Below are 23,245 nucleotides of genomic sequence, written 5' to 3' on the forward strand. Positions count from 1 at the left end.
ATTAAGCTTTTATATAACTACATCAATTGACTAAATTTTCACAAATGAAATAAAAATACAGCAGTTAAGATAGGTGAATTGTTACACTTTGATTGACTTATAGCTACCAGACATAGCATATCTTGATTTCCAGCGGTTAGAAAAAAAACATCTGTAAAATCTGTCTTCACATACAAAGTGTGCTCCAACAGAATGGACCGAATTGTGCTCCTCAGTGAGGCTGCACTGCCTCATCACATATGCTTATACATATATTAAGACTATGTAGTTTTTTGAGAATATAAGAAATATGATTTTCTTTACAGATTTTTCAGAAGACTACAAATTTTTGCACATGGAAAACGTCCACATTTCACAAGTATAATTTATTAATGTTCTAAAGCATTGTCTTGAAATGGCTTTTCCTCCAAGGTTCTAGAAGTTGATTGTTGGTTGCATTACCTTCTGCCTAGACTTTTTGAGTGTTTTCAGATACAAGAATCTAATTGCGAATCTGCTCTAAATACTTACATGTGTGCACTTTTTTTTTTTTTTTTTTTTTTTTTTTTGGTATAAGGCCTGGAAAATTGGCAGCCACTTGTGCTTATAATTTCTGTATTCTAAAGGATATTTAAGCACAAACAAAAAGGACACAACATTGCTTTGCCTCCAAACATCACAGACACTGTACCAAATACTATGAGCCAGGTTGGATGGATGGTGGAAACAAAGGAGAAACAGCCAGTTTTATTTCAGTCTATGTAAACGAAAAAAATCTAAATAAGAAAGAGCATATTTATGTTTTTGATATTGTTCTTACACAGACAAAGGGACAGAGAACAGAGTGAGCAGAGGATGTCGAAAACTGAAAGCAAACAGGAAAGGACAGCAGGAAAGAAAGGCAACAGATGAACATTAAGCTGCCATGCTGAGGAATTTATTTGCGTCTTTTACTTGGTTGAATGCGGAGTTGTTGCACGGCGGCTTCGGCAGCAGCTATGGCAGCCCCTGCATCTTCCAGGTGGGTCTGAGTGACGCTGGTTTTGCTTTGACTGCGAGAAGGTCCATGAGAACGGAGATGGCCTTCTGATGATGATTTTGAGCTACCAGGACTACTATGGGATTTCTCAATGGTGGGAACCTGCATGTCTGGTCACAAAAGGGTAAAACATGAGTTAAAGTTGTTTCAGCATTCCTCCTGTCAAGCTTGGTCTACACATAATCTGAAACTGTCTAAAATTTATGTTAATTTTGTGTCTTATATGGCTCATTTATGCAAGTGGTCACCATACAGAACTGTGATTAAACATCTGGGAAACAATTTGGGGGAGGAAAGGCAAAAGCATGATAGTAATGAGAAGAGATAACTTTGAAAAGAGAAATACATTCTAACTAGCTTCTAGTAATACATATTAACTTCTAGTTACACCAAGGACCTCTCCTAATTCCAGTAGAGGTCAAATAGGAGACAGTAGGCTTATACTTCCACAGGAGGAGTTTTAAGCAAAAACAGAGTGAAGGATGTGAGTCACTAGGACATATTAAATGTGGAGATTATAGAATAATTCCTCAAACCATTGTAGAGATCACATATTTCCTAGGCAGTCATAGGGAGAGGGAGATCTTTACATTAATGATCTTGCAGAATGTTAAGCAACACAGAGTTGAGAAGGCTAAATGGAATCCATACATGATCTATAAAACTCATTCATAAATAATCTACAGCACTCATAGGCAGTGGTTTATGGTATCAACTCAGTGGCCTACTGGACATGGACTCACTTTCTCATCTCCTAGAACACTTGCATTTATGATTTGGAGAATCTCATGTACAAAGAACCACTTTTCAATTTGACGCACTTTCCTAGAAAAGGTGACAAGGAAGTAATAAATACTCAAGTCCAATATAAAAATTATATTTAATACTTATAAATAGTTAAGTATATCTAGGTAAGGTACCACGTTAATCCCACAGAGGCAGTAACTCAGTTTATGATGAGGATTAATGTTGTGTTGTAGGACAGTTGGTAATGAGCCTGTCAGAGGAAAAGCTCATTTGAATGAGAGTGCTGTACATATTTGCATATTGCCATACCCAATGTATGGCACTGTTAAAACAATAATAACAATTGTTAAAAAATTAGCTAGAGTCCAGCAGTTAGGAAAGACTTAAGAAAATTTCAGCATGCCAACTGTTTTGATGACAGGGGAAAATATTCTTTGTAGGATGAATAATAAGTAGCATAAAAAATTATATTTATGGGGTAAAACAATATTTATGGGCAACCAGAGATTCAAACTATTAGAAGGATTATACGTTAATGACAATAATAATTATGTCTAGTTAATGAACTGGTAGGAATTTTTATATTATCTTTATGAAATGCCCACATGCATTTTCTGAAATCATGTTATCATAGATTTTGAGGTGGAATAGACCAAATAGCTCATATAGTCCAAACTCCTCCATTTTATATGTTGAAAAATGAACAGTTAGAGAAGTGATGATTATAAAATCATACACCTAAGCATGCATGATGATCTGAGACTAAAGCCCATTTCTCCTGATTCCATATCCATCACTCTTTGCATGACATTATAGTTATATTAAGTATTTTCCAGTAGTGTCTAATTTGTTAATATATATTAAATATACAAACATTCACACTAAGAAGATACAGACTGAACAAAGAGACACAAAGCTTTTTCTACTTAAAACATATTTCCTACCCTTTGATGGGTCAGGGAAGATACCATGGCTTCTGCTTTTTATAACAGATGGCTTTGGAGACTGCTGGCTGCCCTGACTGGAATGAGACTTGCCATGATCAATGCTTTCAGTCTGTTCTTTGAGAGGATACCACCTTGGAGTGTTATCGAGGTGAGATGTGCTAGATAAATCAATCAATACCTGAAAAAAGTATAATAAATAAATGAAATTTAGGGGCTAAAGTATAATTTATTCATTACTTTTTCTATGTTCTAAGGTTTATTCAAGACTGTAAACCAAAAAATACAGTATAACTTTTGAGGATGATGATTCTGTCTTCCTCATTTTTCTTCACCAATGAAACTGGAAACAATGTCTTGTGCATACAAGATGCTTAATACATGTTTGCCTGAACAGAACTGTATAACATTTTTGACTATTAAATTATTTGGATATGATGTGAAAAGGTAGGGTCACAAGTCAATCTGTTCATAACACAAAACTTCTTTTTGTTGTAAGAATTCATTCTAATCTTAAACTGGACCAGCAACCTTGAAAAATGTTTGATTTTAGTCACAAAAGGGACAAAATGAAAAAGAATGAGTAAGTTGCAATTAGGAATGTATTTCTTCTATTTTAAAACACACTTCAGTTAGCATTTGAAATAGGGATATGACTAACACATTTTTGTCACGGTTTAATTGGCAACATTTTTTTTCTTAGTACATTGGTGCATTTTTCAGTTGCTGACATCTTAGATTTGATGAGCTAAAAAGAAATGAAAACCAGACTAATGGATATATATTTTTAGGCTCATGTAAACATAAGATCATAAATTAGAAGGACTTAAATAAGTCACTTTTTTGAAATGAGACATAAAGTCAGATACTAATCTAGAGTACTCCTGCCTAAGATCAGAATTAGTCCAAATGGCTAGACCTGGATGGAGCTGGAAGGCAAGGAGCAAGTGCTCTGGTTTTGGTGAAAAGAGAGGTGCAAAGTCTTAAGAACCAAACAAGGCCTCATTACCACCTTGATTACGTGACTGTTTTATATCATCTCTATCAAAAGAATATCATATTTTGTAGATTTTGGATTTTTTAGAGATGATTTTTAATATTCATTCCTAACTTCTGCTCTAAGCAGAGCACTAAACAATGTGTATGTGTATATATATTATATACACTATTTAAACTATATATAGTATAAATATACATCTGGATACATACAATTGTATAGGATACATAACATATAATGTATATGTACATTATATATAGTATACATTATGCATTGCACATATACCCATCTACAGTGTATATATGCAATGCATAATATATATTTATATATACAATGCATAATATATAATGTATATATACAGTGTGTACATATGTATTATATATAATGTTCCTATATATAAATATGTGTATATATATCTCTATTATGTTCCTATGTATAAACATGTGTGTATATACAATGCATAATATATAATGTATATATACAAAATGTGTACATATGTATTATATATAATGTTCCTATATATAAACAATATGTGTGTGTATGTGTGTGTGTGTGTGTGTGTGTGTGTGTGTGTGTATATATATATATATTATGTTCCTAGGTATAAACAATGTGTGCGTATATATGTATCTATAAAGAATGTATATATATAAAATAGATTAAAAATTCACAAGATCCGTTCACTCTAACAATTTCATTAGGTTATTTATTTTAAAATTTTTACAGGTACATAGTAAACATATATATTTATGGGGCATATGAGATATTCTGATACAGGTGTACAATTAGGTTATTTTGACTCCTTGATGTTAATGTAAAAGTTATTTTTATTGTTTTCTCCTACTTGTAGTTTTGCTTCTTAAAATGTTTTCAGTGTTTTTTCTCAGGATACTTAATTATAAATAACAATGTGATATGTAACATCAAATCAATTAAGGCACCTGAAAACACAGTTTTAAAAGTCCAGGTCATTTTATAATATAATAAATTTGTTACTTCAAATCTCATTTGGACTCACAGTATGATTACATATTTTCCTAATGAAAAAATATTTCATCTTAGAAATTAATTATAAAGTACAAGTGATAGAGTGAAAATCATTTTTGAGTTGCTAGTAATCTACTCAAAGAATAAATCAGGAAATAAATTCTATCTGCCAAAAGATTTTATTCAAAATGGCTGTCTTATAAACTTCAGAAACATGCTTTGCATCACGCTTTAGTTGGTGGTTTACCATAGAAGCAAATAAGGGAAAGGAAGTCAGAGGCTTACCTCCCCAAGAAAGTCGTTGGATGAAAATCTATCATAATCCCAAACTGTCACCTCCAGTGTTTTCTTCTTGAGCTACACAGTTCAAATAAAAACCTAATTAACCTCATCTTTCCATCATACATTTTCATTACACACATACAGTAAACATATTTATTTTTACTTCCTTAAACTCCTTCTATTTATGTGAAAATACTTAAAATTTTACCAAAAACTATGTAGCTTAAATATATTAAATATTATATAAAATTTGAATGATTTTGCAGTCTCAACTAGGGTTTGATCACATGGAACATTATTATTTTGTGAACAAAATGTTAATTCTAACTTTTTTATTCTATCCCCACCTCATTTTAAAAATAGCAGAATTTTTAAATACTCTGAATATAAGAAATTCATAGATTGTAAAAATGTCTAGGATTATTTACATGAAGTATTTGGATTAGATGTTGTTTCAGCAATTTCCAAAAAACATAGTAGCACTGTCTTATTTCTGCAGGTGAGTTTATTTAAAATTCATGAGCCCAGATTATAATTTATATACAGCTTCAACTTTGTCATCAAATTAATCTACTAGAAGACAAATAAAGAGCCTCATTTTGAAAGACAGTTCACTTGTACATTGGTTTATATGGAACTGCCTTTGTAGTCTTCTCTCTGAATTCAACCTTATAAATTTCAGTTATTGTCTGTTACTCAAAGCTATAAAAATGCAGATTTTCAGAAGCACATTAATGCAATTTTGCCCATAGTCACTTATCTGTGGTGAAAATCTTTTATGCTAGTCATCATTTTGCCTACTTCGTAGAGGTTAGTACCACAATGCCAGATTCTCAGGAGGCCTCAATTTAGCAAACAGATGAGTTCCTGAAATATTTTCTGGTGGAGTAACACAGTTCTATGCATTGAAACTTATCTTTTCTGTGTATTGTTTTTGAAAGTCAAAATATAGCCAGTTGGAAAATATATTTCCCTCTTAAATTTTATAAATGTGTCTTAGAATATTAAAAAATTTAAATTCTGAAATAATTAATGGAAAATATTCCACTAGTTTTCTTATTTTGTTTGTTTATGGTCTGGTTGTTTTGTCAAATGTGCTGCACATTTACTTTCACTCTATGTTCAAATGTCCCTCATTTTTTTTCCATTGGCTACATTTCTTATGTGTATTTTATTTAACTCTTTTTGTTTGATTGGCAAAATGTATATAGATCCCAATCTTTGAATAATTGTGTTATCACTGTACTTATATTAGCCTAATTTTGTCACCTAGAAATAATCTTTACATACCTGTTCCATGGAAATACTTTTATAAATTACTGTTTGATTCCACTCAGGATTAAGACTTTTCTGAACATATTTAGTCCTTCTCTTGTACTCAGCACTGAATTTGGAGAAAAGAGAGAGTTATCTTGATTATTCACCTTAATTGATGACTTCACGGTTAAACTAAAGGACATGCAGACTATTTAACATATTTTATTTTGAATCACTATATAATTATCTCATCATCCTCATGTCTTAAACCTTAGTTTAAGTCTAATTTAAAAATACACTGGATGCTTGTAGTTTCCTTTGCCCTAATGATTACTTTTTAAAAGAAATGCTTGTAGGTGTTATAACTATACTATAATTTCAGAAATCTTACTCTTTCCTGAATGTAGGAGATAATTATGTGAACTAAATGGTAACATCAACGTTATTGGCCATAAACAATAATTTGGTGCTTAACTTTCCTACAGTTTTGTACCTACAGAAAAGCAAAAGGAAAACATTGTAATGATTGTAGTGACTGAGAAAAGGATGAGGAATGGCTGTTGCTGTGTCTGACATTCCATAAACACTTGTTATCTAATATTTAAAGTCTATTCCAACACTCTTGGTACAGTATATTTAATGTAGTTATAAAACAATTTTAATTAAATATAAATTCTTAGTTTATGTCTATATGTTATTTCACAATTGATGAACCAAATAAAAATCTTTCCTCATTTATTACAACTTGGGACATTTGCATTAATCCTTGACTTTCCATTTCCTCTGAGCACCAGTTAGAAGCTTATATACTACACATTTAAAAACAACTTATTTTCAAAGCCTATCCTAATTAAGTCTGGCAGAACATCTATAGCTGGCACCAAACCAGCTGATGGGGTTGAAATTAGATTACTGTTATCTGCTATTACCAAATGGTGCCCACACATACAAGGTCTTTCTCTAACTCTCATTGCTTTTTTTCTGAATTTTCTGCCTAAGCTTATGTCTCATGTTCTAAATAATGCTTCATCTCTGGTGGGCACTAGAGTCCTGCATACCAACCTCTTTGTCTGGGGGTCTTGACATGTGTCTGGGGGTCTGGACTTCTCAAGCTGCCTATCCTTAAAAAGGGCTGGATCCTGACCCTTGTAATCTGTAGTTCTATTCCAAATTATAGCCAGACTAACTCTTGCTACATTCCTGGTCTGAAGTATTGCCATACCCTGGATGCCTAGAATTTTTCCCCGGCCACTAATTTACCTATACATTCTAGAAGAAGCTGTTGAGAAATTAAACTCCAGCTCACCACTCACTTTTAAAGATGGGCCTATAGGAAAGTACCTTTCTTGTCTCACTGATTTTATTTTCTTATCAGTCAGATACAAAGGAAGTAATTCTCAGCATTGCATAATGAGATCACCTGAGTTCTGGTGGTGGGAGGTGGGTCAGTCAACCCTCCACCCACATCCCTCTTACCCCTGCTTACATCCCAAATAAAAGTATGATTTAATTAGTCTGAGATGAGGCTTGAACATTAGGATTTTTGAAAGCTCCCAGGTAAATCTAATGTGTAGCCAAGATTAAGAAGCACTGAGTTGGTGTTTCATAACACTTCACAAGTCAGCCACTGTGAACTGAATCCAATTGAAGAAATATAGCAGCATTCCTCCCACTTCAACCTATTTGAATGTACACAAGTAAGAGCAGAATTTGACAGTTGTCATTCAAGATAAATTAGAAACATTTTTAGGGAAATGTATAGACAATGATTTAAAGAGAGAAGAACTCTTATAGACTGTGGATAGCAAGTTTATATAAGTTTCTACATACACTTTTTAGATAAACTTGTCAATAACTATTGAAATTTATGTTTATATAGCCAAACATCCACATATGCCATTTTTACTAATTTCACTTCTACCATAGAGAAATTCTCCTACTTGTGCACAAGAAATTTGTTCAAGAACATTAATTGCAACATTATTTCAATAGTAAGCCAATAGAAGATGAATAAATACATTGTGATATATTCATTTCAATAAAACAGTGACACTGAAAATGAAGTAAACGAATTTTTTAAATCTCCATATATCAAGACAGCTATATCTTGAAAAAAGTTTTGATCAAAAACTTAATATAGTAAGGTATAGGCCGGGGGCGGTGGCTCACGCCTGTAATCCCAGCACTTTGGGAGGCTGAGGCGGGTGGATCACGAGGTCAAGAAATCCAGACCATCCTGGTCAACATGGTGAAACCTGTCTCTACTAAAAATACAAAAAATTAGCTAGGCATGGTGGCGTGTGCCTGTAATCCCAGCTACTCAGGAGGCTGAGGCAGGAGAATTGCCTGAACCCAGGAGGTGGAGGTTGTGGTGAGCCGAGATTACGCCATTGCACTCCAGTCTGGGTAACAAGAGTGAAACTCCGTCTCAAAAAAAAAAAAAAAAAAATAAATATATATATATATATAGTAAGGTATAATGGTATAAAGATATAATCATGTCAAATAATATTATACATTATATATACACATATATATGACATACATATATATTAATATAAAATAAAACTTGTTAACTATGAACACTAAATTCAATTTAGTGAGTTTTTTTTGATGGACAGGGAAGTTATTTCAGAGGGTTTCAGGATATGATCTTTTATTTTTAAACATCTAAAACGAATATAGCAAAATGTTAACATTTGACAAAATCAGATAGCAAGTATGCTTGCTATATAGGGTATTTTCTATAATTTTTAGCAAACTTAAAATATTTTATAATAAAAAATTCAAAAATTTTTAGTAAGACATGTTGCTTTAAATTTAGTTTTGGATTCTTTTTTTTTTTTTTTTTGATGTTGACATGAAATTGACTTAATTTGATGGTGACAGAAAGAATGTGTCTACAAAAAAGTATCTACACAGAATTAATACATAGAAAGAGTTAATAACTTTAAGTTGATAGTGACATAGAATTAGTGACTACTTTTAAATTAATAATAAACTTGGATTGGTCCTTTAGAATCATGGCTATTCTCATAGGTGAATATATGCAGGAAACAAACACATGGTAATATAAGTTTTAATCTCTGTTTGTTTTGAACTTATTTATGAATGTAGTGAGGTTATGGGAACTATATTAAGATTTATAATATATTTAACAGTAGTAAAATTTTTTTTTAAGTTCTAAAAAATATATAATTTGTTTAACAAGATGGGAATTAATACCAAAATTTAAGTTTCACTTAAATTCTAGGTCTGAAAATATATAATAATCTGCAGTAGTATTGAAATATCTTCAAAGGGATTTAACAGTCACTATCTTTTCTTACTCCATACATACGAATAACTGATATTCAAATTTCTCATATCAACACCTAGTCTTTTTTTTTCACTTATACACCTAGTAAAAATTATTCAGTGCCAACTCTGCATCAGGAATTGTACATCTCTATCAACTAAAAATCCCTAATTGTATTGATATATGATTATATATTTGATTCATACATGAAAAGCATTGTTAAAAGTAAGTACATTAAAAGCATAAAGTTTATTAAATGCCTAATTTTTTCTCTGGTAAAGTTCCAAGTGCTTTTCATGTGTTAACTCATGTAATCCTCATATTAACCCCATTATACAGGTATTACTTATTATTCCATTATATAGGTGAGAAAACTTGAAGCTCAGATCAATTAAGGCATGTTGTCAAAATTGCATAGTTATTAACTGGCAGGACTAGAATTCAAATACAGGGAATTTGATTCCTTGCTCTTAAATGTTATTTGAACTCAATTGATCAGGCCCATCATAAGATGTGACATCCATCTATTTTCTTAACTGCATGCTTCACTACCTGAAGTATCTAGTCTGTCTTCTTTATAAGCTAAAATTCTCCACTTCAATTTAAATATATATCTATTGTACACATATAATATAAATTATGTATAACATGTGTACATCACGAACAAGTTAGGCCATCTTTAGAGTTGCCTAGGGAAATTCTGAATAGTACATCCTTAGTGAATATTGTGGAACAATTAGGCCTACTCATTATAAACACTGATTTTTGACCAGATACATTTAGAAATAAACTAAACTGATTGGACAAAAGTTGAAATGTTCATTTTAATAGAGTATCTTAATCATATTAGTGAGTTTGATTCTCTAATTCTCTCCAGACCTAAAACATCCAATGCCTTTAGAATTAATGAAACTAAAAACAGCTTGCTCCTAAACACCAATAAAAGCCTTTACAGTATTTTTTGCCCTTCCATTTCGTGATAAGCAGAGCTGGTCACATACAGCCATTCTTCAATAACACTTGTTTTATAACTACCATGTTCTGATCATCTCATACATGATTTCAGTGAGCTGCGTTGCCACTTAACACAATTTAAAACTCTATACAAAATAGTCATGTCAAAATCTGTGGATTTATAAGTTGAAGGTAGGCAGGTAAAGGGGGATTCTTGTATGTGAGCATAAATTCGGGCTGAGAAATAAGTGTAGTTCATCCTCCTTTTCCTTTCTTGTCTGGTGAACACACTATATTCCCTTGTGGGACAATTACATTAATGATTTAACATTACGACAATTAGGCTATATCTAATAATCAAAGAAGTTTCTTCATAAGGGAAAATGAACAGGTCAATACATAAAGATGGAACATGGCGCTTATCAGAAAATATCTAAAAGTTCACCCTGTTGAAGTTTTGACTGGTTTATTTTTATTAATTTGTTTTTATTGGCCATTTTGTCATGCATAGGTATATATGCTTTTAAGGTTGTCTGAAAAATATTTGAAATTCAATTATTCTACTCAAAACCAGCAGGAAAACAGTTTTCCATATTTTTTTTTTAATTTCAAAAGAAAAACTGAGAAAAGATAATGAAATTTGAAGACTTCTTTGGTGTTATCTACTTTTATAAAATTATCTAAAACATTGAAGGTATTTAGTGTTTTATCTGGTTTTCCTTTATTAAACTTACTACACACACACCCCACGTTTTTCAAAATTACTCTTCTGAGGTTGTTTCTCTTAATTTAGAAAGAAGCACAACCTGTATCCCATTTCGTAAGCTCTGTTTAATGGTGTAATGGTGTGCTTATTGTCTATCATTTTATTTTCCTCTTTGCTCTCTGATGGCAGAGACTTATGGCTAGATTGTCTGCTGTAACCCCTGCACCCAGCACGGTGTCTGGTAGATAGACTATGCTAAGTAAATGTTTGTTCAGTGGTCCTAAAAACATACTTGTATTTTGTTTTCCTTTAAAGTCTATTGAAGTGAAATAAATTTTGGAAATCACATTGTAAATACACACACCTGTACCTGCCTTCCATAGGTCCCAGAGGAAATAGTTTGATAGACTACCAATGCTATTTAGAGAAAGGCCCAGCCAGGAATTGGGCTTCCAGGTATAATGACAGCTAAAAATAATTATGTTCGTAACAAAATCTCATTAATGAGAACATATTTTCACTTTGCTGAACAGTGTGATGAGAGAAAACCAGGGCAAGGCCCTTCATATATGCTCATTCCAATTTCCTAATCATCAAAGGGCAAGTATAGAGTTCATGCACTACTCAGACCTTTTCCTTGTCATCCTCTCACCTTAACTTGCCTGACATTTGGCCCTTCAGAGCTTGAATATATTGATTGAGGGTGGGAAGAAGAAATTAAAGGAGACAAGGAAACCAGATCAGTGTAATTTTTAGTTAGTTAACAGGACTTTTAAAAAATTTAACAATAAAAGATGTATCACATTATTAAAGAAAAGTTGTATAATTTTCTATATAGTATTGTTAACTAATTTAGCATAATTCAGTAGCTCAAGCATTCTGAATTATTTGTTGCAGAGATAACTAACCATTGGTTACATAAAATGTATGATACACATTGCTAGCAATAATAACAATTACCATTATGAAAGCATATTATGTGCCAGACGTTATGCTTATCATTTTTGATGTATTTATTTCATATATTTCACAGAAATAAGCCTGGGAAGGGAGCTGTTATTATTCCTATTTTGCAGAAGGGGAAATAGCTTTGGAGAAATCTTACAGCTTCTAAGTGACAGGGCTAAAATTCAAACCCAAGTTCTTAAGGACCTCACTCATTGGCTTCCATAGTCTAACTTACAATGTCAGTACCTAGTCAATGTAATTCCCTCTTACGTTGACATTCCTCAAAGATATGGTGAAAGTGATTTCTAGATGAAAATATAAGAAAGTAGCTTCTAGATCTTTTAAATAGTTATCTAAGACATGCTGTTATTGACATTGATAAAATATTCTCTTTTCTAAATTAAATACAATCTCTCATTCTGAAAATTTCCCCCCATTTCCTATAGATAAAGGGAGATTCTGAATAATGTGGTTAATAATACAGGTATCTGTTATTAAAATAACACTAAGTCTTTGAAACAAATCTAATTTTGCATATCAGCCTGAGAGACCTGGATTGTGTTCTGTGATGAGAGAACTAGCCATAACAAGGAATCCATCTCAGTGTCAATTACATTGTTTGCCATAATTATGTGGCTGTAAGGAAACAAAAAGTTTCTGGGCAATAGCAAGGCTGTGGTAACTAATAATATTGTTTGCAATATTTACATATTTATGTTTTTAAAAATCAGAAACAGCCTCTTTTGGGCAACAGCTCATTAGTAGTAAAGATGTCAAATTTTAATCTCACAGGCAAAAACAAATGTTGTACCATTAATAATCTGGGTGGGATTAAAATCCTCATCACCCTATTGCTATGGATTGTACATGATTTGCCTTTCCAATTAAATGACACATTTAATTTACAATGCAATGAGAGATGTGCAAAATAATGCTTTTGGCTATATACTAAAAAATTGCCTTAGTTAACAGTGTAATGAGGCAACTTGTTATGAACTATATTAGAAACACTATAGGGAACAAAGGTATTTTCTCTTGTTGCCAATACACTATAGCAAGCCAATTATGGCATCCTATATTGCATAGCAGAAACTGTGGGGCAGAAGTTATAAAGGCATGAAAATGTTTCAACATTAGGTTCAAGTGAGGGACCAAGTTCAAACCCCTATTATCTTTAGGATGGGAGACACATCAGGCACTGGACATCCAGAACACCCTTTACTTTTGAGAAGTGACTACAGATATTTTTATTTGTAATAGAAGACTCAAGAGAATTTAATTCAGGATTATCATGTGAGAAGCTAAATGAGTTCTAGTGGACAGATTATAAATGAGACTTTAGTCATATCTAATTCCATAGTAATAGTATTTCTTTATTCATATTTTCTGTTTTTAATATTTTCTATTTTTCTGTGTTCTATTGCATACATCTGCTAAAGCTATAGAAATATGCTCAGAACAATTTGTTATAGATATGATTCAACAGATACAAACATGTAGAAAAATATAGGTTACAGCCCATGTCACAGTGCAAGTGAATGTACATAAAAATGCAAAAAGTGTAACTCAAGACGTAACAGCACAGCTTGACACTGAAAGAGAAACAACTCTACCTTGCATTCTGGACAACCATGACTTGACTGCATTGATTCCAAGAGCGAAAGTGAAGGATAAAACAGAAAAGTAGAAAAGATAGGAAGAAAATTGTTAGGAACAGAAATAAGAAAGAAAATATGAAAATAATAACTAGAGGAGCTATCTCATAACATATAAATAACATGAGGCAGAAAATAACGCTAGAACTACAGTGAAAATAATATCTTGCAAGTGTAATACATTTGAAGGCCTTTGCTTGTCTAATAAGCAGAAGTAATTGAAAGAAAGACCTAGGAATTGAATAAGAGCAGCTTATTAGCTGCCTTTGAGCCAAATCTCACCAAGAAGGGATGTTTTGTTTGACAATTTGCATAAGGATAGCTTTAGGTGGGGTATTTGCTCTCCATTTCACCATGGTTCCCATAGTTCCTTGTTACTCATCCCAGAATGGACTGACAGATTCTTGTTACCTGCCTGTCCTTTCTGGTTCTTTAAGTCTGTACATTCTAATTGACACATATCCTGTAATAAATAAAAGATAGGTACTCCCATATTGTGTAAAAGATGATATTCCAGGATATCATTAGCGAATATAGAATATCAACAACAGTGCTTTATTTTCATTCTTTCATTTGCAAATGCTAGTTATAGACAAATCCTTGGCAGTGATTTCCCCTTGTATCATAATATTATCATTAAATAACACTGAATGTGTAATGACCCAAATCAAAGGCAAAATGAAGTTATCAGTTTGTTGTTGTTAGACTCTAAAAGATGTTGCCAAATTATAGTTACATCTACTATATATAGATATAAATGAATTAACATAAAACCAAAACCACCCTTTCATATACTATGTGACTATTGGTAAACTCTACATAAAAGTATTAGGTTTTCAAAATGTTCAATAAATTAAAATTAGAGCAACCATACCAACGATTCCAAGGTTTTAAGATAAAAATATAGAGAAGGATGAAATTAAAAGCTGTGAACTACATTTGATATAGTGTCTGGCAATTTAAAAGTTATTTTATGAGTATTATCTAATTTGGTTCCCCTGACAAGCTAAAAATGATGATTCTGCCTACCGTGGCTCTCAGTGTTGACAAGAAAACTGAATTTCAAAGAAATTGGTGATCTGCCTTTGGTGATATAAATACTAGGCAGCAGATTAAAGTGTAGTGTATAGCTCTAATTGGGATCCCATTTAAACAAACCAACTATAGTCAAATAATACACTTCATATAATTAAAATACTTTTAAATTTGCCACAGATTATTTTATGTCTTAGAAAATAGTCTATTTTGTTGAATGCTCCGTGTGTACTTGAAAGGAATATGTAATTTGCTATTGAAGGATAGCATATTCTATTAAACATCAATTAGATAATCAAATCAACTAGGAAAATATGATAAAGCAACTGAAGAATTATTTGAAAAATTTAAAATTGTGGTTATACAAGGTATCAAGGTTATTTTTAAATAAGTTTTATTTTTCAGAAATACATACTAAAATATTTGCAGAAATAATTATAATAGCTGGGATTTACTTCAAAATAATATGAATGAAGGGAGTATATGAGGAAAAATGAAACATGATTGGTCACTAGGTGATAACTGCTGAGGCTGAGTGATGGGTATATGGTGGGTCAAATTATTCCTTCTACTTGTGTGCAGCAATGGAAAATTTCCAAGTTAAAGGAAAAATTTAAATGTCAATCTCCTAATTAAAAGGAAAATGGATAAAAAATAAAACCAGTTTCTTTAAATTACCAACTCAAAGTTCTTTCTATTTTACCTCCATTTGTTGATCTTGTTTCCATCTTGCTAATATGGCTGATATGAATTGTTCAAATGAAGGATAATAATTTGTGGGGTTCAAATCAGGGTTTTGAAACCATCCTTGTATACTGACTTATATACCAGAACACAGCAATTTGCATTCATTATGTGAAAGTTAAATATCTCCAATGAATACTTGCTTGGATCAATAATTTATACATCACACAAGAGAGTCAAAGAGATTTTTCAAAATTTATTTACCAAACTCAATACTTCAAATATTACCTTGTGTTAGTTTATAATTTTTAAATCAGTGATTTGGAAATATGCATATAAATAAGGATACATCAGGAAGCCATTAAATAAACAACCAATATATTGGAAAATATATGTCCTATAAAAATAAGCAGTAACTTGTGAGTCCTTGAATATCGATTTCTCAGATAAATTTTGAAAGGTAAGCCAATTCTTTAACTTTGACACAAATAATTCCTTAAATTATTTCATAGTCAATCTGATAGGTCATCATAGGAGTGGTTTCCAGAAATGAAACGCTGATTTGCTCTCTTGGAAGCTATTTTATTATGAGCACTCACTGTTTTTCCAGAACCACTTAAGGCTTAATTATAAGTTTTTAATTCTACCTTATCTACTAATTGGAAATAAATAAATATGACATGTGGAGAAAACCAAGGAAAAGATAATAAACTCAATTAAAATGGGGCACTGAAATTAAAGATTAGAAAGCACTATACTATTTTTTAAAAACATGGGATGAAATACTTCTTCACTTCACTTACCCTCTCCCTGGAAGAAGATACACTTTCACAAAAGGGTCAGAATAACCATTGTTGTCTCGAGAAACGAGATTTCTTGCTTGGAGAATATGTATTATGAGATTTCCAAGATCATAGTTAATTTGAAGCTTTAGGAGACAGAAAAATATTCCATAAATATTTAAAAGCATGTTATACATTATCATTCAATAATTACTAGTGGTTCAAAAAAATTCTCATAAGCAGCACCAACTTTCATTTTCATTTTATTTGAAACCAAACAGACCAGTTAATGTCTAATTTAATTGAGAGCTCCTAGGCATATTTTAATTCCTAGCAAACATACTGCTCATTCTCTCCACAGTGAAAAGACCTTGCCTGTTTAAAGTTTCTTTAGAAGGAAGATCATATGGTAGAATGCTGGTTATATTTTTAAATTAAATTGCTACTCTTAGGAAAATAGTAAATGTTGTTAATGTTTATTAACAACAATTCCCAGAATTTTGAAAAGAAATTAACTAATTGGTAAATTATTATGAAATATCATTTGCATTTTGCCACATAATTAGCAGCAGGTAGAATTGTTATTTAAAGATACAGCTGTCGGTACTGAAATGTAAGAATATTTAAGAATACACAGATTATTACCTCATTTTATGTTACATTATCTGATATTAAACCTGTACATTCCTTTTGGCACTTGCTTTCCTAATAGAGTGAGATATTAGAATAATATATATTTTTTTCATTTTAGAAGTTGAAAAAAGAAGAGGCATTTCTTTATAGATGCTTACTGGCTGTCGCACAATTGTGGCTGAATACTAAAAGATATACAATTCAAACAAATATTTGAGAAAACTGCATAATTTAAAATTGAGTTAAGTAATTTTTTCTTTTACAATTGAAAGGCTCTTTTGGCATCATTTAGAATTAACCTTAATTCTGTTTGATATTATTTTTGTTTATTAAATAATAGAGAGGAAGGGATCCACATTTCAAAGGGTAAATCCATATAGAAAAATACTAACTTTTAAAATAATCCATACAAAACAGATATGCTGCATTTATATTTAAAATAGAATAACTCAGATGAGTAATACCATCAGGTAAAACTTCATAATGAAAATAAATCCTCATTTTAGCATAATTTTGATCTTATTATATTTCCTAGCAGAAAATACATCTTCAATTGCTTATCTCAATCCAGAAAAGCCTAGAGTCCCTGACCATAATAAAAGCACAGTGAAAAAGAAAGCAAAGTACCATTAAAGAAGAGGAGAAAGGGGAAGCTGAGAATGGTATGCCATCATGCAGTAACTGTATGCTATAATCTGGTACTGAAATACAGTATATAAAATAACCTATAATTGATAACACTGAAATTTCAAACAGCTTTCAGATCTTTAGTTAAGGAGAAATACTTCCCCATTCTCTCCTTTCTCTGCCAGCCTTAGAGTCCACTTTTAACTGATGAAGGACCCAAACAATTTTTTATCGAAATGAAAACTTGCAGGCTACCCGAAGAGAGTGCTTTTCAAAATTTGCTCTGTATGACCTTAGGGAACATCTACAGTTGCTCTGGGTCAGCTTTGAGAGAGAATGGGATGCCCCAGCAATCTGCAACCACAGCGACTCCAGTGCTGACAGATTCATGGTTTGGGTTTCTACATAAGGTTTCATTTGAAATGAGCCTTTGCTAAAAGAAAATAATAATAATAATAATAATTGAAATCACTGCCTTAAGAAAATATTCCCCAAATTAAGAAGGAATAATAGTAGGGTAAATTTCAACTATAGAATTACATTGTACTCCTCAAATGAAAGCAAAATAAAATCAGAACAAGCAACAACAATCAAACCAAAAAAACAGGGTCCAAAAGAAATACTACCAAGGACAGGAGTTTAAAAGAAGTTAGAAAGAGAAAGAAGGCTATTAAGAATCAGAAATTCTAACATTTTCTTTGCTGCTTGTGAAATGAAGAAAGATCAGTTCTCGCGAAAAGCTGGCTTTTTGGAATTTGGAAATAGCAGAGAAACAGCAAGATCAGGAGTATGGAGGTCATCAGGCTAGTACTATTAGTTTGTTTTTAGTAATATGTCAACATTATGCACTTTTTCTCCATTTCCACACTCACACTCCACTTTTGCTTTGTAGTGGGTTCCTGGAAAATCACTTAATTGATTTCTATGCCTTGATGTCCTCCCCTTTATAATATTTCTTGTAGGTCACTGCCATATTAATTTTCATTACACATTCTTTTCAAATAGTCTCTCTCATACTTGAAAAATAGAGATCATGCTATATTATGTAGTGGCTAACATCCCTACGATTGTGTTCAATGTTCTTTTAAATTTTGTCTTAACCTATTTCTCAAAGCTGATTTTTCAACCATTGCTCTCTGACAACAATACCCTTCACTGTACTATTTCTACTCCTAGGAACATAATCTCCCCTTTTTTATGCTTATCTTCAAATTAATTCAAGTTTCTGTTGTTCTTTGTGAAGTCTTTTGTGAAAATTTCCTCTAGAATATGTCGGAGGGAGATACAGCTAAGACTCTCTTTCATCTGAAACATAACTATTTTCAATTAGTCACTATTTTACAGTGTTAATTCTTTCTATATGCTGTTTCTTATCTACTCTAAATTACTTTTCAGTATCATGTAAGGTGTAGGTTTTTAAAGTTTTTTTTCCCCTATAATCCATACTTAGAAATATATGAATATCAAAACACACAGAGAGAATTTAAAAAGATGATGATCTATACCATTTTTATTCTATTTTCCTGATGAAAATTATTAAATTAATTTTATAAATTACAAAGCAGTTATGACCCATGGTATGAAAAATACTTCTCTACAAGAACTATTCAGAAATTTCTAAGGCAATTTTTAAAAGAAGGAAAAACCCAGTGGACCCATTTAGAAACTTCAAATTTCCAGGCGAATCTGTCATGTTTAAAATATATTCAAAAAATATAAAGCAACTGAGGCACAAAACATGTTGACATTGCTAAGGTATCAGGCAGATTTCAAAGTATAAAAATCCATAGCTCTGATTAGACTTCATAAAACATATATTTGTGTTAATATGCTACTCTATAACATTGCATTTTCCTTTACAGTTCTGTCTATATTACAGAATAAGAAAAATCCTAACAGTGTGTTTATAATTCCAATAAACCAGTGGCAAAACAACCAAAAAAGATTACATAATGGTGATGTTTAAAAAACTGTCATACCTGAATTTCTCCTGTAATTGGATGAGAGACCACCTTTGTCGCATCAGTAGGCTGTAATATTAAAGAACATGTATTACATTCATAAGCTTTTTACAGAATTTTGGCTTCCTTCTGAAATTAATTTCCATCTGGACAGAGCAACTGCTTGGAAAACATATTTTATCCATTTGGCTGCTTCAGAATAATAGTGTCTACTTATAGTTCTCAATACATGTTTAATTTTATAGATGCATACATCTATTTTTCATTTTGGTAAGCCTGCTTTGAAGCTGTAATTTTATACCAGCAGTATTTTCAATGACTTAAGAAAATGAACACTTTAGGTTTAAAGCACTTAAAGTATTTACAGGTTTTAAAGATCTCTACAGTAATGTTTAAAATACATTCAACAAATAAAAGATACTGTTTTATACAAGAACTGCCGAGGAGGATGGAAGGTATAAAAGACCTTCTTTTACTTCTTTGCTGAATGCTCAGCACCTCCCTGCCCACTTCCAAAGTGAAGCACCCACACAATCATTTTCTATTAGTACACACTGGTTTAGTGTAGTTCTGTCCCTTCCCATATGAATTTCTCATTTCCTTAATGAGTTCTTTATGCCAGTGAAGCCTTAAAAGACAGTTAAGAAAGTGATCTGGTACAGTAATTCATATATTGTTGAATAAATGAGTGATTGCTGACTTGTTAAATTTCCATGAAATATTTGTACAAAAAGAGAGATAACGTCCATGGCCTCAAATCCATAAAAGAATTTTAGGCAATGTGGCATCAGTGTGGAGAGGAGATGTACTAAAATGGCAGCCACCTTGCCATCCTACAAATAAAGCCTTGTCTCCCTACACATACGTAATACTGGCCTTGTTTCACTAATTAAATGGAAAAAAGAAAGATTCAAGATTCATATTTACTTTGATATATGTATCTTTTCCCTTATGTTTTTATTCTAGAAATGAGAGCAATCTAAAGAAGACAGCTTTATGCCAAGTCTTGTTCTGTAAAACTACTATGGAATAAAATTAACATAATCATTGGTGGAATTATGGAGGAAGAATTAAACTTTCTAGGCTACATATCCTTAATTAGTTCAGCTCATTTATTTTAAAAAATGTCCTTTATTATTAAAACTGTGTTCTGGCTTCAAAGGATAAACTGTTTGCTAGTTACTGAACAATTACATTTATTTAATAATAATCTTACTATTTATACTTCAAGAAAACCAAACTAAATCTAGAGAAATAAGTAGCATACAAGTTACTGGAACTATTTATATATATAATTTTCTTTTCCAGCTTTATTGAGGTATAATGGATATACAAGAAACTTAATATAATTAATATATAAAATTTGAAGAGCTTTGACTTATGAATACATTCATGTTACCATCAATACAATTAAGGTAATAAATATATCACCTTCAAGAGTTCCCTTATGTCTCTTTGCTTTTTTCCTTTTTTAATTGAAAGATAAAATTGTATGTATTTATTGTGTACATGTTTTGAAGTATATACACATTATGGAATGCTTCTTATTTCTATCTTAATTCAAGATTAGGAGCTTCCTCAAATCAGATATTTTTGCATCTTAAGGCATGACTTATGAATCCAATTTTAGTTGTCCTGGGGTGCTGAACACAGTGAGATGTTTTAAATTATGAGGGTAAAAGAGCACATCTGTTGAACACTGTGCAAACTACCAGTTCAGTTTAGTCACATTTCAAGATTAGAGCAAACTACTTTCTTTTCAATTATGTTTTATCTCTGTGAGGCTGCTTTTGGTTGATTACCGTGATTAAAAAATGTGCTGCAAGAAAACTAGTGAGATTAGTGATGAGGACCAGGTAATGTGAATGTTAGTATCTAATTTGATTCATGGTTTGAGAAGTTGGGCAGCACTGACAATACATGCATATCGTATTGATATGACATGTTATTGTAGTTGTTAACAATGAAATAAAAGAATGTATTTTATTTGATTTTATGTGTATTATTTTTCAAATAATATTAGTAAGTTTTGATGTTAGGATATAAATATGTATTCAGTTGTTTGAACATAATTAATTAACAGAATTGTCTTAGGTATTTTTTTGTTCCTAAGAGTACCATAAAAAAATTACTGGACAATAAGGGTGTTATGGTCACCAACCTTTGCGAAACCAACAATCTATTTCATCAGAACTAGCAAAACTAATAAGTACTTTAATTAAATTATTTATCCCATAACTTGGAGGAAATTATTAAGATTTTAAAGGTAGAATGAAGAAAAATTGATCAAAATATTAGATACAAAACTGCTTCAGGCAGAAAACTACTAATTTTGAAGATAAACATTTATTAATCAGTTTAAACCAATTAATATGGTAAACAAGTAAAAACTAAATTAATTAGTTTAAACAAATTCATTATTTGAAATAGTTATATTTTTATATATGTATTTTATCATGAAGTCAAGGTAATAAAACATTCTGTTAATTCAATATCTTATATATATTCAGCAAAAAATATAATTTATTTAATGTATACTCCTATTTTATCTATATTTACTTAAAAGTAATCATTTAAATTAGAATATTATCAATGAATTAATTACTAATGAATAATATGTAAAATGTTTAACAGTTGTGTTCTAAACATCTAAGTGTATAATTATGCTAATTTTAATTTAAATATTTTAGATTTAGTATATTCATTTACATTAATAAATGTTATAAACATTGTTAATCTCATATCTAATGAAACAGAAAGTTAAAACTATAATTCTTTAAATTATCTGAAGAATGTATGATATATTTGGACATATGTTACCTGATTCTTGGATATGTAAGCTTCAGACAATCACTAAATGTTTTTAATAATCTCTCAATAAAAATGTTTTAACATTGCAGGATTTGGAGAAAAATTTTAAAAAGTTTTGACTTTTATGCATACTAAAAGTTGATGGGTCAAGAAATATCATTAAATTCATTCATTTATTCAGCAAAAATGTTTCAAGAAGTAACTGCACTTGCTAAATGTTAAAGATAAACCAAATATGCATATAAACACACGTGTGTGTGTATATATATGTATATTTATATGTGTGTGTATATATATGTATATGTGTGTGTGTATATATATATAAATAAAGTTGAATAGGTAACACCCTCTCTTCAGGAGTGTCAGCATCAACTGACTATAATTTTTCAATTAAAAATGTAGATATGTTATATATATATATAATCTAAAAAATCATATTTGATTAGTGTTAGTACCAATAGAATTAAATAACTGTATAGCAGTTATTTGTCACATCTTAAGAACTTCCAGGTGAAGCTATTAAGAAAATAATTGGAAATATTAGTCTATAACTCAGGAGTTAAAAATAAAATTGGAAATAAAAAGCAAATAAATTATGTTGTAAGGCACCCAATGACTAAGATTGACCAAAAAGAGGGTTTAAGAGTAAAATAAAACACAAGATCTATGTCTTATAGCTAATATGATAAAAATCTCTGAAGCCCAAAATCTTTTAGTTTTATGTTTGAGGTTAAGACTCTTGGATTTATCTTGTGTCCCACTCCTTACCACAGTACCTAACAAGTAGTGCTTAAACAACTACTAAACGTATGAAAAATCTGAGAACATGAAAAATATATGCATCTACTCAACATAGTACTACAAATCCTAGCCAGAGCAATTAGGCAAGAGAAAGAAATAAAAAGCATCCAAATTGGAA

General features: G+C 31.1%; 1 protein-coding gene across 6 annotated transcripts in view; it reads right to left on the bottom strand.

The window, feature by feature from the left end:
• The window catches only part of PCLO (piccolo presynaptic cytomatrix protein), a 416,914-nt gene that overhangs the window by 61,193 nt on the left and 332,476 nt on the right, over window positions 1-23,245 (bottom strand). For 5 of the 6 annotated variants that reach the window (XM_032276463.1, XM_032276462.1, XM_032276461.1 and 2 more), the window contains exons 14-20: window positions 19,534-19,584; window positions 16,316-16,440; window positions 13,752-13,778; window positions 6,266-6,359; window positions 4,979-5,050; window positions 2,710-2,890; window positions 934-1,128 (exon numbers count right to left, since the gene is read on the bottom strand). In XM_032276463.1, coding sequence (XP_032132354.1) covers window positions 934-1,128; window positions 2,710-2,890; window positions 4,979-5,050; window positions 6,266-6,359; window positions 13,752-13,778; window positions 16,316-16,440; window positions 19,534-19,584 — 745 coding nt within the window. The remainder of the gene's footprint in view (window positions 1-933; window positions 1,129-2,709; window positions 2,891-4,978; window positions 5,051-6,265; window positions 6,360-13,751; window positions 13,779-16,315; window positions 16,441-19,533; window positions 19,585-23,245) is intronic. The other variant, XM_032276460.1, reaches the window with a different exon arrangement.

Source organism: Sapajus apella, unplaced genomic scaffold (genome assembly GCF_009761245.1).
Source record: "Sapajus apella isolate SASKATOON/1434 unplaced genomic scaffold, GSC_monkey_1.0 scaffold7, whole genome shotgun sequence".
Lineage (NCBI taxonomy): Eukaryota > Metazoa > Chordata > Mammalia > Primates > Cebidae > Sapajus > Sapajus apella.